Here is an 18,362-nt window from a genome sequence, read left to right on the forward strand (position 1 = left end):
TTCAATTTCCAAGCAGTCAGCTTCAGAGAAGTTAGATTTTGATGTTTGAATGGACCCTGTATCAGAAGGTCCTGTCTTAGAGGTAGAGACCAAGGCGGACAGGATGACATGTCCACTAGATCTGCATACCAAGTCCTGCGTGGCCATGCAGGCGCTATTAGAATCACTGATGCTCTCTCCTGTTTGATTTTGGCAATCAATCGAGGAAGCAGCGGGAAGGGTGGAAACACATAAGCCATCCCGAAGTTCCAAGGTGCTGTCAAAGCATCTATCAGAACCGCTCCCGGATCCCTGGATCTGGACCCGTAGTGAGGAAGTTTGGCGTTCTGGCGAGACGCCATGAGATCTATCTCTGGTTTGCCCCAACGTCGAAGTATTTGGGCAAAGACCTCCGGATGAAGTTCCCACTCCCCCGGATGAAAAGTCTGGCGACTCAAGAAATCCGCCTCCCAGTTCTCCACTCCCGGGATGTGGATTGCTGACAGGTGGCAAGAGTGAGACTCTGCCCAGCGAATTATCTTTGATACTTCCATCATTGCTAGGGAGCTTCTTGTCCCTCCTTGATGGTTGATGTAAGCTACAGTCGTGATGTTGTCCGACTGAAACCTGATGAACCCCCGAGTTCTTAACTGGGGCCAAGCCAGAAGGGCATGGAGAACTGCTCTCAATTCCAGAATGTTTATTGGCAGGAGACTTTCCTCCTGATTCCATTGTCCCTGAGCCTTCAGAGAATTCCAGACAGCGCCCCAACCTAGTAGGCTGGCGTCTGTTGTTACAATTGTCCAGTCCGGCCTGCTGAATGGCATCCCCCTGGACAGGTGTGGCCGAGAAAGCCACCATAGAAGAGAGTTTCTGGTCTCTTGATCCAGATTCAGAGTAGGGGACAAGTCTAAGTAATCCCCATTCCACTGACTCAGCATGCACAATTGCAGCGGTCTGAGATGTAGACGTGCAAAGGGAACTATGTCCATTGCTGCTACCATTAAGCCGATCACCTCCATGCATTGAGCTACTGACGGGAGTTGAATGGAATGAAGGACACGGCATGCATTTAGAAGCTTTGTTAATCTGTCTTCTGTCAGATAAATCTTCATTTCTACAGAATCTATAAGAGTCCCCAAGAATGGAACTCTTGTGAGAGGAAAAAGAGAACTCTTCTTTTCGTTCACTTTCCATCCATGCGACCTTAGAAATGCCAGAACTAACTCTGTATGAGACTTGGCAGTTTGAAAGCTTGAAGCTTGTATCAGAATGTCGTCTAGGTACGGAGCTACCGAAATTCCTCGCGGTCTTAGTACCGCCAGAAGGGCACCCAGAACCTTTGTGAAGATTCTTGGAGCCGTAGCCAATCCGAATGGAAGAGCTACAAACTGGTAATGCCTGTCTAAGAAGGCAAACCTTAGATACCGGTAATGATCTTTGTGAATCGGTATGTGAAGGTAAGCATCCTTTAAATTCACTGTGGTCATGTACTGACCCTTTTGGATCATGGGTAAGATTGTCCGAATAGTTTCCATTTTGAACGATGGAACTCTTAGGAATTTGTTTAGGATCTTTAAATCCAAGATTGGCCTGAAAGTTCCCTCTTTTTTGGGAACCACAAACAGGTTTGAGTAAAACCCTTGTCCTTGTTCCGACCGCGGAACCGGATGGATCACTCCCATTAATAACAGATCTTGTACACAGCGTAGAAACGCTTCTTTCTTTATCTGGTTTGTTGACAACCTTGACAGATGAAATCTCCCTCTTGGGGGAGAGAATTTGAAGTCTAGAAGGTATCCCTGAGATATGATCTCTAGCGCCCAGGGATCCTGAACATCTCTTGCCCAAGCCTGGGCGAAGAGAGAGAGTCTGCCCCCCACTAGATCCGGTCCCGGATCGGGGGCCCTCGGTTCATGCTGTCTTTGGGGCAGCAGCAGGTTTCCTGGCCTGCTTGCCCTTGTTCCAGGACTGGTTAGGTTTCCAGCCTTGTCTGTAACGAGCAACAGCTCCTTCCTGTTTTGGTGCAGTGGAAGTTGATGCTGCTCCTGTTTTGAAATTCCGAAAGGGACGAAAATTAGACTGTCTAGCCTTAGCTTTGGCTTTGTCTTGAGGCAGGGCGTGGCCCTTACCTCCTGTAATGTCAGCGATAATTTCTTTCAAACCGGGCCCAAATAAAGTTTGCCCCTTGAAAGGTATATTAAGTAATTTGGACTTAGAAGTTACATCAGCTGACCAGGATTTTAGCCACAGCGCCCTACGTGCCTGAATGGCGAATCCTGAGTTCTTAGCCGTAAGTTTGGTTAAATGTACTACGGCCTCCGAAATGAATGAATTAGCTAGTTTAAGGACTCTAAGCCTGTCCGTAATGTCGTCCAGCGTAGTTGAACTAAGGTTCTCTTCCAGAGACTCAATCCAAAATGCTGCCGCAGCCGTAATCGGCGCGATGCATGCAAGGGGTTGCAATATAAAACCTTGTTGAACAAACATTTTCTTAAGGTAACCCTCTAATTTTTTATCCATTGGATCTGAAAAAGCACAGCTATCCTCCACCGGGATAGTGGTACGCTTAGCTAAAGTAGAAACTGCTCCCTCCACCTTAGGGACCGTTTGCCATAAGTCCCGTGTGGTGGCGTCTATTGGAAACATCTTTCTAAATATTGGAGGGGGTGAGAACGGCACACCGGGTCTATCCCACTCCTTAGTAACAATTTCAGTTAGTCTCTTAGGTATAGGAAAAACGTCAGTACTCGCCGGTACCGCAAAGTATTTATCCAACCTACACAATTTCTCTGGTATTGCAACAGTGTTACAATCATTAAGAGCCGCTAAAACCTCCCCTAGTAATACACGGAGGTTTTCCAATTTAAATTTAAAATTTGAAATATCTGAATCCAATCTGTTTGGATCAGAACCGTCACCCACAGAATGAAGCTCTCCGTCCTCATGCTCTGCAAGCTGTGACGCAGTATCAGACATGGCCCTAGTATTATCAGCGCACTCTGTTCTCACCCCAGAGTGATCACGCTTGCCTCTTAGTTCTGGTAATTTAGCCAAAACTTCAGTCATAACAGTAGCCATATCTTGTAATGTTATCTGTAATGGCCGCCCAGATGTACTAGGCGCCATAATATCACGCACCTCCCGGGCGGGAGATGCAGGTACTGCCGCGTGAGGCGAGTTAGTCGGCATAACTCTCCCCTCGCTGTTTGGTGAAATTTTTTCAAATTGTACAGATTGGCTTTTATTTAAAGTAGCATCAATACAGTTAGTACATAAATTTCTATTGGGCTCCACCTTGGCATTGGAACAAGTGACACAGGTATCTTCCTCTGAGTCAGACATGTTTAACACACTAGCAATAAACTTGCAACTTGGTTACAATCTTATTTAACAAAAACGTACTGTGCCTCAAAGAAGCACTAAACGATTAAATGACAGTTGAAATAATGAACTGAAAAACAGTTATAGCATCAATCCCTAAAAACAACACAACTTTTAGCAAAGGTTTGTTCCCATTAGTAAAGTAACAATAATTAAATTTGAAATAAAAATTACAGAACAACGTTTTTAATCACAGTCAATATATATAAGTCTCACAGCTCTGCTGAGAGAATCTACCTCCCTCCAAAGAAGTTTGAAGACCCCTGAGTTCTGTTAGAGATGAACCGGATCATGCAGGAAATACAAGAGTAACTGACTGGAAATTTTTGATGCGTAGCAAAGAGCGCCAAAAACGGCCCCTCCCCCTCACACACAGCAGTGAGAGAGAAACGAAACTGTCACAATTAAAACAAGCAACTGCCAAGTGGAAAAATAATGCCCAAATATTTATTCACTCAGTACCTCAGAAAATGCAAACGATTCTACATTCCAGCAAAAACGTTTAACATGATAAATACCTATTAAAAGGTTTAGTGTACTTTTAACAGAGTAATTCCGGTGAAATACCATCCCCAGAATACTGAAGTGTAGAGTATACATACATGTCATTATAACGGTATGGCAGGATTTTCTCATCAATTCCATTCAGAAAATAAAAACTGCTACATACCTCAATGCAGATTCATCTGCCCGCTGTCCCCTGATCTGAAGCTTTTACCTCCCTCAGATGGCCGAGAAACAGCAATATGATCTTAACTACTCCGGTTAAAATCATAGTAAAAACTCTGGTAGATTCTTCTTCAAACTCTGCCAGAGAGGCAACAACACGCTCCGGTGCTATTGTAAAATAACAAACTTTTGATTGAAGTTATAAAAACTAAGTATAATCACCATAGTCCTCTCACACATCCTATCTAGTCGTTGGGTGCAAGAGAATGACTGGGGGTGACGTAGAGGGGAGGAGCTATATGCAGCTCTGCTGGGTGAATCCTCTTGCATTTCCTGTTGGGGAGGAGTTATATCCCAGAAGTAATGATGACCCGTGGACTGATCACACATAACAGAAGAAATAATGTTATATAATTCTGCACATAGTGCAGAATTATATAACATTATATTAGTGCTAGCTTTATGTAACATAATATTGCCGCTGGAATTTTTATTAAAAAAGAGGGGTTTTCAGACCCGCCCTCTGTGCTCTACTGAGCGGGTCTGGATTTCCCTCTGAGCGCATCTGGGCAGCTGTCTAGTCAATGTAGCTCGCTCCTGCTGTCAGCCAGAGCAGGAGCGAGCTACATTGAGTACAATGGCGCAATCATGCCAGTCTGTGACTAGACAGCTGCCCAGATGCGCTCAGAGGGAAAACCAGACCCGCTCAGTAGAGCACATAGGGCGGGTCTGAAAAACCCTCTTTTTTTTTAATAAAAATTCCAGCGGCAATATTATGTTACATAAAGCTGGCACTAATATAATGTTATATAATTCTGCACTATGTGCAGAATTATATAACATTATTTTCTAGGTTTACTGCCCCTTTAAATGTAAAATACAGTATATGTTTATGATTAAGAACAATTTAAACAGTGATTTAAAAACATAAGTCATATCCACACACATACATATACACTTTTGATTCCTTCCCAGTCCAACACCTTGTCATATTTAAATCACGGTTAAAAGACTAACGCTTCTATTTTGCTTTTTTTTTTTTTTAAAACAACGTTTTTTATTTTGTTAACACATGTTCCAATATACATCAGCAAAATCCAAAACATATCATACACAATAAATTATATATGCTTGGAGCAAGTACACCGTTATATCTTCCAAATTATCTTTAGTTTGACAATCATTTGATTCTTAACAATATGATTGGAAGTTATCATACCATTCCTTGACCTAAAATAAACATTTCCTATTTCTCTTCCAATTTCCCAATGGCTGTAGATATATATGTATATTTTTAAACCAATTTTATTCAAGTTATTTCTAATTACAGAGTGGAAGACGCAGCTTCCATAAACAACAATTTTTAATCGGTAATATTTTACATTTAAATCTTCCAGAAAGGGAAAAGAAAGAAAACCTTCTTGCAAGATTACATTTCCATTTCCAAGGGTCTTTGTGATGGTGAAGAGAAAAGGAAAAAGGAAAGAATGAAGTTATTGCATAAGACTGATTAGTATATTTGGCTTATTAAGTATGGAGTGTGACTGACGACTAGGGATGGGCGAATGTTTCGCAACATTCGAAATACGGCACAAATTTTAACACATTCGTTCGTTCAAATCGAATTTCGAATGTATACATAACATTCTAACATTCAATTTTCGAATGTTCGGTTTCGAATTTTATGATTACATTCGAAAATATTCTTTTCGAAAAATTCGAATTTAGATTGTAATAGTATTTCTAATGCTTTTTCTTTAAATGTAATATTCTAATTATGCAATATTCGAATTAGAAAAATTCGAATTTATATGTTTGTAATAGTTTTTCTAATGCTTTCTTTAAATGTAATATTCGAATTATGCAATATTGTATATAGAAACATTCAAAATGGTATATTTATATCTATTATGTATCAATTTACTGGATTCCCACCCTACCACATGAACTATTGAACTTCTGAATAGTATTTGTTAAATAGAATGTTAAATTCGAAATTTCAAATGGGGACATTCGATATAATTATAAACATTCAAATTCGAAAGTGACATTCGAAAACTGTAAATAACATTCGATTATAGAATTTTTAAGAATATTCATTCTTATCAACATTCGAATTTATAATTCGAATTTCAGTAATAACATTTGTTCTACATTCGAAATTCGAAAATTTACACATTCGCCCATCCCTACTGACGACTCACCTAATTTTGTATCGTACAACCAGCTATTCCTGCATTTGTCATGTGTATTTATGTATACAATTTGGTTTGATTTAATGTGTGGTAGTTAACAATCATTAAACGGATCAATTTTGACTGTTTGTATGTGAGTTTTTATTTCTTGAGGTATTGTTCCCATAGATTAAACATTTTTGCATGTATATCCATTTTAGCATTTTTAATATAGTAATATTCTTCTATTTCTAGGAATTCTGAAACTTTATGTATCAATATTAGAGATGGGGCTTCTTTACTTTTCCAGTTTCTAGCTAGAAGGTATCTGGCACTGTTAGTCATTATGTAGAATAGTTTGAGGTAGTGTTTAATTATGTTTTTAGGAGGTTTATTTAATAGCCAGATTAAAGGGTATAGGAGAATTTGGATATCTAAAATGTTTTCTATTTCTTCTATAATAGTTCTCCAGAAATTCTGAATTGTGTTACACCGCCACCACATATGGGCCATATTATCATGTGCATGACCACATCTCCAACAATGGGTGGATCTGTTATGGTACAAGAGGTACCATCTATGTAACATTTTTAGGTTAATTTCTTGTATTTGAGAGAGAAATTGAAGTTTTCGTGATATTTTTGAAAATAGATACACTTGTTTGCGGCAGTATTATTATTCCTAGATCTTCTTCCCATTTTTCAAGGAAGGCCGGTATGGGCCCTGGTGGATTATATGTTAATATTTTATATATTGTTGAAAGGGTATGTGATATTGGAGGGGGTCTAACACAAAGGTGTTCAAAGTTAGTTAATGGTCTAACCATATTTCTGGAGTGCTTATGATGGACGCGGGTGTATAGAAACCAATTGAAAAAGTAAGTGTATCCTTTATCAATAAGATCTGAGTGTGATAGTATTTTTTCATTTGATGTTATAAAGTGTATTGGAATGTCTCTGTAAAAGGTATTTGGAGCATCTCTTAAAGTGTGTGTCCCTATCGTGAATTGTCCATTGTCGATAAGTGAGGTTAAAGGAGAAGGTTTCGAGGATATATTGGGGTGTGTGTCTACAATAGCTTCCCATATTTTGTATGTTTCCGCTATCAGTGGAAAGCTGGTGGATGGTGTGGGCAATAGTTGTTCTAAATTTCAGCAGAGTTTTCCTAAGTGTGGTATGTTTGACATTGAGTGTTCAAGTTGAACCCATCTTTTATGCTCGAAATGTATGCACCAATCAATAATCCTTTGTAAGAATATGGCTTGGTGGTATTTAGTTATATTGGGTATTCTAGGCCTCCTTGAAGTTTAGGGGTTTGCATATTTTTTTTTAATTTACTCTAGCAGGACGTCTATGCCAAACAAAGGGTTTGAATATAGTTTTTAGGAAGTGGGATTGGTAGGGCTTGTAGTATATACAGGAGTCTTGGGAAGTTATTAATTTTTAGCACATTTATTTTACCAAACCATGACAGCCTTTTAGAAAGCCATGATGATAGGTATCTTATAATTATTTTTTGGATGGGAAGAAAGTTTTTTTTTGAAAGTCTTTTCCAGTGAGGTGGTTAACTCTATACCTAGATAGTGTAGTGAATAGGGACACTATGTGAATGGTGTTAGTTTTTTAACTCTCTCTAGGGTAGGTTTATCCAGGTTAATTAAAACTTTAGTTTTGGATATATTTATTGTAAAGTTTGAAAGTAGTTTAAAAGTGTTAAATTCCTACAATAGAGGAGGTATTGAAGTTTGAATGTCATCTGCGAATAGAGACATAACATAAGTTTGAGTTCCTAAGTGTGGTATGTTTGACATTGAGTGTTCAAGTTGAACCCATCTTTTATGCTCGAAATGTATGCACCAATCAATAATCCTTTGTAAGAATATGGCTTGGTGGTATTTAGTTATATTGGGTATTCTAGGCCTCCTTGAAGTTTAAGGGTTTGCATATTTTTTTTAATTTACTCTAGCAGGACGTCTATGCCAAACAAAGGGTTTGAATATAGTTTTTAGGAAGTGGGATTGGTAGGGCTTGTAGTATATACAGGAGTCTTGGGAAGTTATTAATTTTTAGCACATTTATTTTACCAAACCATGACAGCCTTTTAGAAAGCCATGATGATAGGTATCTTATAATTATTTTTTGGATGGGAAGAAAGTTTGTTTTTGAAAGTCTTTTCCAGTGAGGTGGTTAACTCTATACCTAGATAGTGTAGTGAATAGGGACACTATGTGAATGGTGTTAGTTTTTTAACTCTCTCTAGGGTAGGTTTATCCAGGTTAATTAAAACTTTAGTTTTGGATATATTTATTGTAAAGTTTGAAAGTAGTTTAAAAGTGTTAAATTCCTGCAATAGAGGAGGTATTGAAGTTTGAATGTCATCTGCGAATAGAGACATAACATAAGTTTGAGTTCCAATTTCTACTCCTCTGATCAACGGGTTCTGCCTAATTTTTGTAGCAACGTTTCTATAAAACAGGCAAACAGCAGAGGGGAAAGGGGGCATCCCTGCCACGTACCGTCCTAATGGCTGTAAATATAATGTATTCTATGATAAAATTTCAGAGTCCACAAAACAAATAAAAAAATAAATTAATTAAAAAAAGACAATATATTTATATATATGTATACATTGTACCAAGATCACCTTGTATGTTTATCAATTATTCCCATTTAACACTAATCAAACAATTATTTTCATATAGATAGGCATTTTAATGTGTCTTCAAAATTACCTAAAGTTTATGCATGCTATATAAGTTTTTAGACCTTAATGGGGGGAGGGAGGAGGGAAGGATACAACATAATTACCCCAACCATTAAGGTCGGGAAATGTCCTGCATAGATATTTTGTTGAACGTAGTCTGAGTTAAGAAATTGTTTCACCAATTGCCCTTGGGAAAATTCCAGGAAAGATTCAAATATGACAAGCCATTTCTCAAAAAAAGATCTTAGTTGAAAATTATTGGGGTTTTGCAAATTACTTTGCTCCAATGGTAATTGCAACATTACGGCTTCCTTAAACTCTGTAAATTTTGGAGCCTGTCGAGCTTTCCACTTTCTCAATATGAGATTACGTGCTAAAATCACTAGTGTATTAATTAATTTATAGTTTTTAGGTACACCCATATATTTATTTAAGAAAAATACATTATAGGCTGATATTTCAAACTCCAATAGGAGTCTTGAATTGATCCACTAGTTTATTTTAGCCCAACATTGGGAAATATTTGGACAGGACCAAAAACAGTGAAATATATCTGCATGTGGGGCACCGCACAACATCTTTTAAAGTAAACACGTTTTTTGTACCATTTGGACAATTTCTCAGGAGTTATATATATCATGTATCAATTTTATATGTGATTTTCTCCAAGGTGTCGAGATCTATGATTGAATAATAATTTTAATACTATCTTGGATGTCCTGCAGTCTAATATCAGGAAAATATTTTAGCCATTTTAATTTGATCTTGCAAAGGAATTTAGTATAGCATAAAAGGAGCAATGGAGTATATCCCTTCCTGAAATAACCTAATTCTAGTAGAAAGCAGTCCCAGTGTCCCACTCATAATAAATCTAATTTTCAAATCAGCAATATAATGTTTGATTTGCAAATATGCAAAAAAATCTTTGTTGGTTAATCCGAACCTTGTGCGAATGATATCAAATGATTCTATCGACATATCAGCTCTCACAAGTTGTATTACCCATCTTAGTCCCTTGCTCTTCCAAGTTCCAAATACTTTATTAGAGGTACCAGGCAGGAAATCTGGATTGCCCTGGATTGGAAGAAATGGCTGCAAGTTTGAAGTGTTTTATATCAGGGAAAGCCATTCCTGCCACTACTCTAGGCTTCATTAACCTCATTAAAGCTATACATGGTCTAGTTTGTTTCCAACTTGTACAGAGTTTATTAAACAGATTAATATCTGATTTATGGAGAAACACTGGGAAATTTTGTATCAAGTACAGTAATTTCAGGAATAAAATAGTCTTTATTAACATTATCTGGCCTGTAAGAGCTATAGGGAGACTTATCTAATCACCCAATTTCTTTTTGAATTCTTTGAAAAAATTTGGGAAAGTTTAATTTGTACCATTAATGCAGATTTTTACTAACGATTACACCTAAATAATTAATTTGAGAGGATTCTTTGAATGGGTGTTTAACATGACAGTATGCAGGTTCACTAGCCATAATAGTTTGGACTTAGATAGATTAATTGTATTGCCAGAAATGGCTCCGAACAAGTTAGCTTAAAATAAAGTACTTGCGCTTTTTAGGAGAAAAAATAAGCTTTTATCTACATAAAGTTCGTTTGCATGCTCAAGACGTGAAAAATTCTACACGTGATGTCAGAGCAGTCACGTAAAAGCCGCCATCCATCTATACTCGGTAACGTCTCACCACATTCAAACAAGTGAACTGACCGGCTAAATAGCACGCTGTGTTTGATCTCCTTGATATCACTAAGTCGCTCTATATTTGTTCTCCCAACAATTGCGAGAACCGCATTCACTTTCTAATATCATCAAGGCAAATACTTTAGCCTGAGGCCAAGGCTAATTTTTTCTCCTAAAAAGCGCTTTATTTTAAGCTAACTTTTATTATTGCTACAAAGCTAATTAGTAGTCATTAATTGTTATAAGGGAGACGTCCCTTCTATCATGTTTTATATGTTTTAGAGGATAAATTTGTATTTTATTAAATTGTTATTCTAATCTTATTAGAGCTGTTTCATTTTCACATATTGGTTTATTTTGATACATTTTGTACTTCTGGCAACAGACTATTTACCATACTTGCTACACATTTCAATCACTTTTATATTATATCTCTGATGTTAAGTTAACATCTGCCTTTAATAGATATTACACTTATTTATATATAATTTAACCCGTGCTTTTAGCGCTTAACTATTTTCACTAACTTTTGCACACCACGTTTTCTTGGAGGGAAATCACTAGTTGAGCAGGGTTCTTATATCCTCTAAGCGCTTCAACTTTTTACCTGTGTCCGAACATGTGGACATCATGCAAAAATTTTGGTAAGTTTGTCTCTAAATTACTCCGAAATAATAATAAATCATCTGCATATAAAGATAACAAACAATTCTGTCCACCTATTTGAATGTCATTTAAATGTTGCTGAAGTAAGATGGCCAGTGGTTACAACGAAATATTAAAAGCAAGGGAGATAACGGGCATCCCTGTCTAATGCCTCTTTGAATATTAAAATTATCAGTGTTTGAGGGGGAACTTCCGGGCGGCAGGCCATGACAGGTCACTTAATTGCTAGCTGCTACAAACTTCCTAACTAATCTACTAAAAATCACCCTCTAAAATCATCATCACCTAACCAAACATACCACAAGAGATGCAGCTAAAGAAGCCCATCAACCAGTACTAACTTTTAATCTGATCAAGGCCAGCTGCAATTAACCAGAGACTTTTTGAGGTTCTGGCCTCCCACCCAACCCCCCGGCAGAGCGCCCTGGGCCTCTGTCGTTAGAAGGAACCTGGAGAGTTTTTATCCTAGCTACTTTCAGTGGGGATTTAAATACCAAACATTCCGGAAGGAACCAGAGGATACCATACTACTTGAACAGATCGCCAAAATCTTGGATCAACACTTTACACGGCTCAAGAGAGAAGTAGCTATAGCCTAGGGAAATGGTGCTGACACAATTCAACAGAACAATATGGTCATAGAGAGCGCAGTAGCGCCTAGCCTGGAGCCTGTCATGGATAGTAAACTTTCAGCAACGAGGCTGACTGAAACACCTCTATCAAATGGACACCTCTTGGAGAGAGAGCTAGTACAGGTTGGCAGTGAGTATTTAGAAAAAATGGTTGCGGCAAATCTCACCACACCAACTCAACACGCTATCATATTATATCTAGATTGCATGTTGTCTCCGAATCGACCTACCCAGAAGAATCAAGAAGTCCAGCACAACATCCCATTGACAGACACCCAGACCTCACAGATCACTAAACCGATAAGGAGAGAAGGTCGAATGCCTCCCGTGGTACTGTATATAACGTAACTAAAATCCTGTATCATTATGAAGAGAGCATACTAAAAGTTTCTAGTTTAAGATTGCTAGCTATGAGGAGGCGCATCCAGACATACAGACAAGCATGCTCAAGTCTCTGCTGCAGTCCTATATGCCTCAAGTCGCACATAGGTACACTAAAGACTGGGGTGGGTTAGACCCTAACATACCTACAGACTAAAGAGGTGAGCAGTGAACTCCTCACAACTCCATAATTATTTGAACATTTTAAGTCACACAGACTTCTCACCATGTACCCGAGAACTTAGTGTGCTTTGGACTTCAAGTAGATAGTTATGTGACAGCTCAAGTTAAATTGCAGTAACTATATCTGGTTATGCAAAAACTGGATATTTCCTATTCATATTTCCTATTCATATTTACCCTTTAACAGGCTGTTGCAGAGACTAAAGTAACAAGCTATAGATTTCATTTATATGTGTAATACCTTGTTTTTGTTGGTTTTATTCACAGTTACACAAGTTGTTTAGTATAAAAGTTGAGTAGGAAGCCATGGTGCTGGTGAGTGCGGGTCTTTGCTGTTTCAGCAAGGCTGACCCATCTTGCGCTGGGAGGTATGTGCAAACATTAAGTATTCAGAAGCCTCTTCTTCCGTGGGGACCTCGTCATGTCTGTTAATGTGCCAATATCTTGTGATTCCGTGAACAGCAAGTCAGGCTTACCTCGGAGTGGTGTCCCATTTTGTATCAGTGGAATCCCATTTGTCACAGTTCCTTTGTGATCTGCTCTGTATGTGTCTGAAGCCAAGGAGGGTTGCTTCGGTTTCCAGGTGTCCTTTGGTGTAAAAAGGATTATTGCGGCATCAGGGCTACAATGTTGCTTTATCTCTGAATGTACCTACTGATGTTTATCAATCTGACTCTCCATAGCTAGGCAGTTCAGAAGGTAGTCGTATGGTGCCCCTTCAATTAGTTGATTCATAAGGTATTCAAGTTTTGCGGGCAAAACCACAAGATATGCTGAGCTGCCCTCTTCTTCTTTGTCCGCCATAATGACGGATTGTTAATTCTCTGTTCCTAATAGTCTTGCAACCATAAAGTGGTGTCAAGCAGTGCTGTACAGACACGCCCCCCTTGCCTCAAACAATATTTTATTGGATAACTCCAGCAATTCTTAAAAGTACAAGCTACTCATTCTTTAATGTAACAGGGGTCGGTTGGGGTTGCGCTGTCTGCGGCCAAGATGGTGAGATCCTAGTCCCAGCACTCAATAGGAAGATATTTTGCATTTAACCCCATGATTAAGGACGGGGCGGGCCGGGCCTGACATGGGCGGGGCCGGGTGTGATGTGGGCAGGGCTGTGCGGATTTGAGAGAGAGAGCTCAAAAGAGGGGGGATAGAGAGAGAGCAAAAGAGGAGGGATAGAGAGAGCAAAAGAGAGGGAGAGAGACAACAAAAGAGAGGGGGGAGAGCGCAAAAGAGAGGGGGGGGAAGAGAAGGGGGAGAGAGCAAAAGAGAGGGGGGAGAGTGCAAAAGAGAGGGGAGAGAGAGCGCAAAAGAGAGGGGGAGAGAGAGAGCAAAAGAGGGGAAATACAGTAGAGAGCGCAAAAGAGAGGGAGAGAGACAGCAAAAGAGAGGGGGGAAAGCGCAAAAGAGAGGGGGGAAAAGAGGGGGTAGAGCAAAAGAGAGGGCAGAGAGAGAGAGAGCAAAAGAGAAGGGAGAGAGAGACCAAAAGAGAGGGGGAGAGCGCAAAAGAGAGGGGAGAGAGAGCACAAAAGAGATTGGGAAGAGAGGGGGAAATAGAGAACAAAAGAGAGGGGAAAGAGACAGCAAAAGAGAGGGGAAGAAAGCAAAAGAGGGGGGGACAGAGCGAGCAAAAGAGAGGGGAGAGCGCAAAAGAGAGGGGGAGAGAAAGCGCAAAAGAGAGGGAGGAAAAGAGAGGGGGGAGAGAGAGAGAGCAAAAGAGAGGGGGGAGAGAGAGAGAACAAAAGAGAGGGGAGGAGAGAGAGCAAAATAGAGGTGGAGAGAGAGAGCAAAAGAGGGGGATAGAGATAGCAAAGAAAGGAAGAGAGACAGCAAAAGAAAGGGGGGAGAGAGAGCAAAAGAGGGGGGATAGAGACAGCAAAAGAGAGGGGAAGAAAGCAAAAGAGGGGGGGACAGAGCGAGCAAAAGAGAGGGGGAGAGCGCAAAAGAGATGGGGAGAGAAAGCGCAAAAGAGAGGGAGGAAAAGAGAGGGGGGAGAGAGAGAGAGCAAAAGAGAGGGGGGAGAGAGAGAGAACAAAAGAGAGGGGAGGAGAGAGAGCAAAATAGAGGTGGAGAGAGAGAGCAAAAGAGGGGGATAGAGATAGCAAAGAAAGGAAGAGAGACAGCAAAAGAGAGGGGGGAGAGAGCAAAAGAAAGGGATGAGAAAGAGAGAGAGAGAGTAAAAGAGGGGGGTTAGAAAGAGCAAAAGAGAGGGGTAGAGATTGAGCAAAAGAGAGGGAGAGAGAGCAAAATAGAGGGGGAGAGAGACAGCAAAAGAGAGGGAGAGAAACAGCAATAGAGAGGGGGAAAGACAGCAAAAGAGGGGGGATAGAGAGAGCAAAAGAGGGGGAGAGAGACAGCAAAAGAGAGGGGAGAGAGAGCAAAAGAAAGGGGGGAGAGAGAGAGCAAAAGAGGGGGGATAAAGAGAGCAAAATCAGAGTTTTTCAGCCTTTCCTATTGAAGTCTATTACATGAGGGATTTAGCTTGGCAGTGCTATCTGACCACTTACATATTATTACACAGGTAAAAGAAGTGAGGGCGCTAGATGTAGCTGAAGATATCAAATTACTCGTTAGGTGTAAATCAAAAAATACAATTTATTAAAAGTTCTTAAGTAACTCTAATAATCTATAAAAAGAGGAACGTCTCCCTTAATCATTAGTAAATGGTTAAAAGGATTTTCTACATTAATAGTGTATCAATATATATGTTAGAAGTATCAATTGTACAAACAACAGTTATGCCTGTAACATTAGTGCCCCATGGCAGGGAAACAAAGTGCCAGAAAGAAAGTAAATATCGTATAATCGAATACTGGTTAAGCAGAGTCTTAGTATTGCTGTATGCTCAGATCCGCTGTCATAGAATACCCTTATGTTATTTGTATGTATACCACCAATATTTTTTATATTTGCACTGGATTGATACCAATTTCAGCAATATTCTGTTCTGGGAGGAAGGAAACCAAGAAAACGGAAATCTATAGAGCAACTTAACTCCTTTTAGAAGGGGATTTCTTTCAATACAGTCTCTGTATGGAGAAAAGGTACCTGTATTCCTTTTGTTTTCTTGTAGAGCCAGGAGCATATGTAGTTGAATACTCACACAGAGGTCCGTTACGTTACTCTCTCAAATAAACTTTTCCACATGTGAGTTCACCCTGCATGACCGGTGGCGTCTGACGTCACGGGTGACACTCACAGGGCGGTATGGTTGATGTTCCCTGAACTCAGGCTTAAACAGTGTATCAATATGTAACAATGTATCCAAACTGTCAGCAAACTGTCAGCAATTGCCAATATCCATTCGCTCCTGCACAGGAAAAGAGCTTTAGCAATGATACTTGAGGTATAGCAAATGGCTGAGTCTTTAGTAGCTTAACCCGGGTTAAAACAATTGTTGAAAGAGAAATGATAAAATCAAAGAGTTGTGCTATCAGACAAGGTAGCCGCTACCTTGTTTGCATTTTCCCCGATGAGGGTGTGTTGCTTCAGTTTGCCGATTGCCTGTTCCTGTACTTTTGGTAAACATCCCAGATGAGTATTTGTCTGTCTATGTAGTAACTTTATTACTGGTACATCTCCTTTTGCAATTCCCAGGTCAGGCCTCATCTGTGTGCTTTTGCAGATTTATGACCCAGTTTCCTGTCCTGTGAAGCTTTATGACATTTGGTTTACTGTCTTCAGGAAGGAGAGCAGGTCTCACCTGTCATATCTACATTGGATGGTAGCCTTTGATCTTTGTGTACAGGCTTTGGGGTTGAGTTGCTTGATATCATCTCTTGGAAACTAGTTTAATCAAAAGGGTTCATCTTCCCTTAGTATTGCAAAATGTGATGTACAAGTTATACAGTTATTACTGTCTTTATATATACAACGATCTACTCCTTGCCTCTTCTACCATCACCTCCTCTCATGCTAGACTACAGGACTTCTCTCGTGCGGCACCAACCCTCTGGAACGCACTTCCTCGAGCTGTCAGACTTTCCCCCAACCTCTCCTCCTTTAAACGCTCCCTAAAGACCTTCTTGTTCAGGGAAGCCTATAACCAAATCAGTAACTAATGAATTCCACTTGCCTAATAGTTGCCCTCATCTAACTTCACACTAACATCATTCCCACCTTTGCAGTCCCCACCTCCTGTTTCTCACCCTCCTACCCATTTAGATTGTATGTTTCCACGGGAACAGGGCTCCAAATTCCCCCTGTATTTGTTTGTTAAATTTTGTCTGATGTCTCATATTGTACTGTCCTTTTTATCTTTGTTACCTATGGACAGCACTGCGGAATCTGTTGGCGCTTTATAAATAAAGAATAATAATAATAATAATTATATGTAAATTTCATGAAAATATCCTGTAAATGAGTTATTCATTTGATGTTAGTTTATGGAAGAGCATTCATTTTTGTCTTGATAAATAAAAACTTTTAAAATGTGCTCACTGGCATTGTGAGGGACAAAATGAGGCCCCTCATTTGAAAAAATAGGACACATTTAAATAAAAATCCTAAAATGTAAAGTGACTTTGAGGCTGAAATTCACATATGAATGTTAATTTTTTTCATGACAGTTAGGAAACAGTGGGTCAGTTTTGTCAATTAAAAGGTTTAGTTTATGAACTTACTACAACAAGAATTTCTGAACTATGTTTAATTGTCTCACTGCTTTCTTTGGAAAATTTCCTTTTAGAGAAACATTTTATAGACCTAAATATCATTTGAATATCAATTGAATGTCTAAAGAGGGCACACAACGATTGGAGGAAGCTGGATTCGTCATCGATCTGCTCAATACTGAAGTCGATGCGGGCGGAGGATCAGCAGTAAGTTTACCGTAACAAAAAGGTAAGTATATTAAAAAAGAAGCGTAATTGTAAACATTTATGACTTAAAGTGCCCATGTTTTTAAGAGTATTTTTAAATATTGGTCATTAAATCATTCAACTTCACAATTACTTTAAATATTATTTTTTGCAAGAACATTTATTGATTGGAAGTGTACACAATTGATTCCTTGGAAAATTGCTCTTAATCAAACTTTTAAGTCTTATTAAAACCAAGTCTTATTAAAAAAAAATAATGTACAGGTTAGTGTCCTATGCTGACTGTGCTACAAAATAAATCTAACATTGATACATTTTGTATATTTTAAAAATGAGCTTTCTATACAATGATTTCATTATTAATATTGCTTACCTTTCCCATTTCAAACTCCATACAAGCCATGACTATAACCTGGGAAAACAGCAGACAATAATACTCAGAAAAATATAATGTGTTTAACAACTAATAGCATAGCTGTTATTATTTGCTGTAAAACTATATTAGGGACAAATTTGATACCCATTATGCAATGTAAAGAGGCTCACTACTGCTGCCCACACATGTAGAAGTGTTATATGTATTATACATAGTTTTTAACTTTACATTTAACTTTTTTTGTACTATCAGTGTCTGCCTCTTAAATTGTATTCTCTTTCTGAATCATGAAAGAAAAAAAATGTGAGTTTCATGGTCCTTTACATTTCACTGTACACCATCTAGAGGCCAGAACAGACCCTGCAAGATGGAATCTAATTCACCTAGATTTAGAGTTTGGCGTTAGCCGTCAAAAGCAGTGTTAAGGGGTCCTAACGCTGCTTTTGGCCGCCCGCTGGTATTTAGAGTCAGGCAGGAAAGGGTCTAATGCTCACTTCCCTACCTCGATTCCAGGCTACCGCAGATCCCCTTACGCCAATTGCGTATCCTATCTTTTCAATGGGATCTGCCTAACACTGGTATTTGGAGTCTTGGGAGAAGTGAGCGGTAGACCCTCTACCGACAAGACTCCTACCACCAAAAAAAGTCAGAAGTTAAGAGCTTTATGGGCTAACGCTTGAATATAAAGTGCTACAA

General features: G+C 39.1%; 1 protein-coding gene across 2 annotated transcripts in view; it reads right to left on the reverse strand.

Moving 5' to 3' along the window:
- LOC128653408 (tyrosine-protein phosphatase non-receptor type 22-like) overlaps window positions 1-18,362 on the reverse strand; it is a 290,064-nt gene that overhangs the window by 132,570 nt on the left and 139,132 nt on the right. For both annotated transcript variants that reach the window (XM_053706667.1, XM_053706666.1), the window contains exon 5: window positions 17,664-17,702. In XM_053706667.1, coding sequence (XP_053562642.1) covers window positions 17,664-17,702 — 39 coding nt within the window. The remainder of the gene's footprint in view (window positions 1-17,663; window positions 17,703-18,362) is intronic.

This window comes from Bombina bombina, chromosome 3, assembly GCF_027579735.1.
Source record: "Bombina bombina isolate aBomBom1 chromosome 3, aBomBom1.pri, whole genome shotgun sequence".
Classification (NCBI taxonomy): Eukaryota; Metazoa; Chordata; class Amphibia; order Anura; family Bombinatoridae; genus Bombina; species Bombina bombina.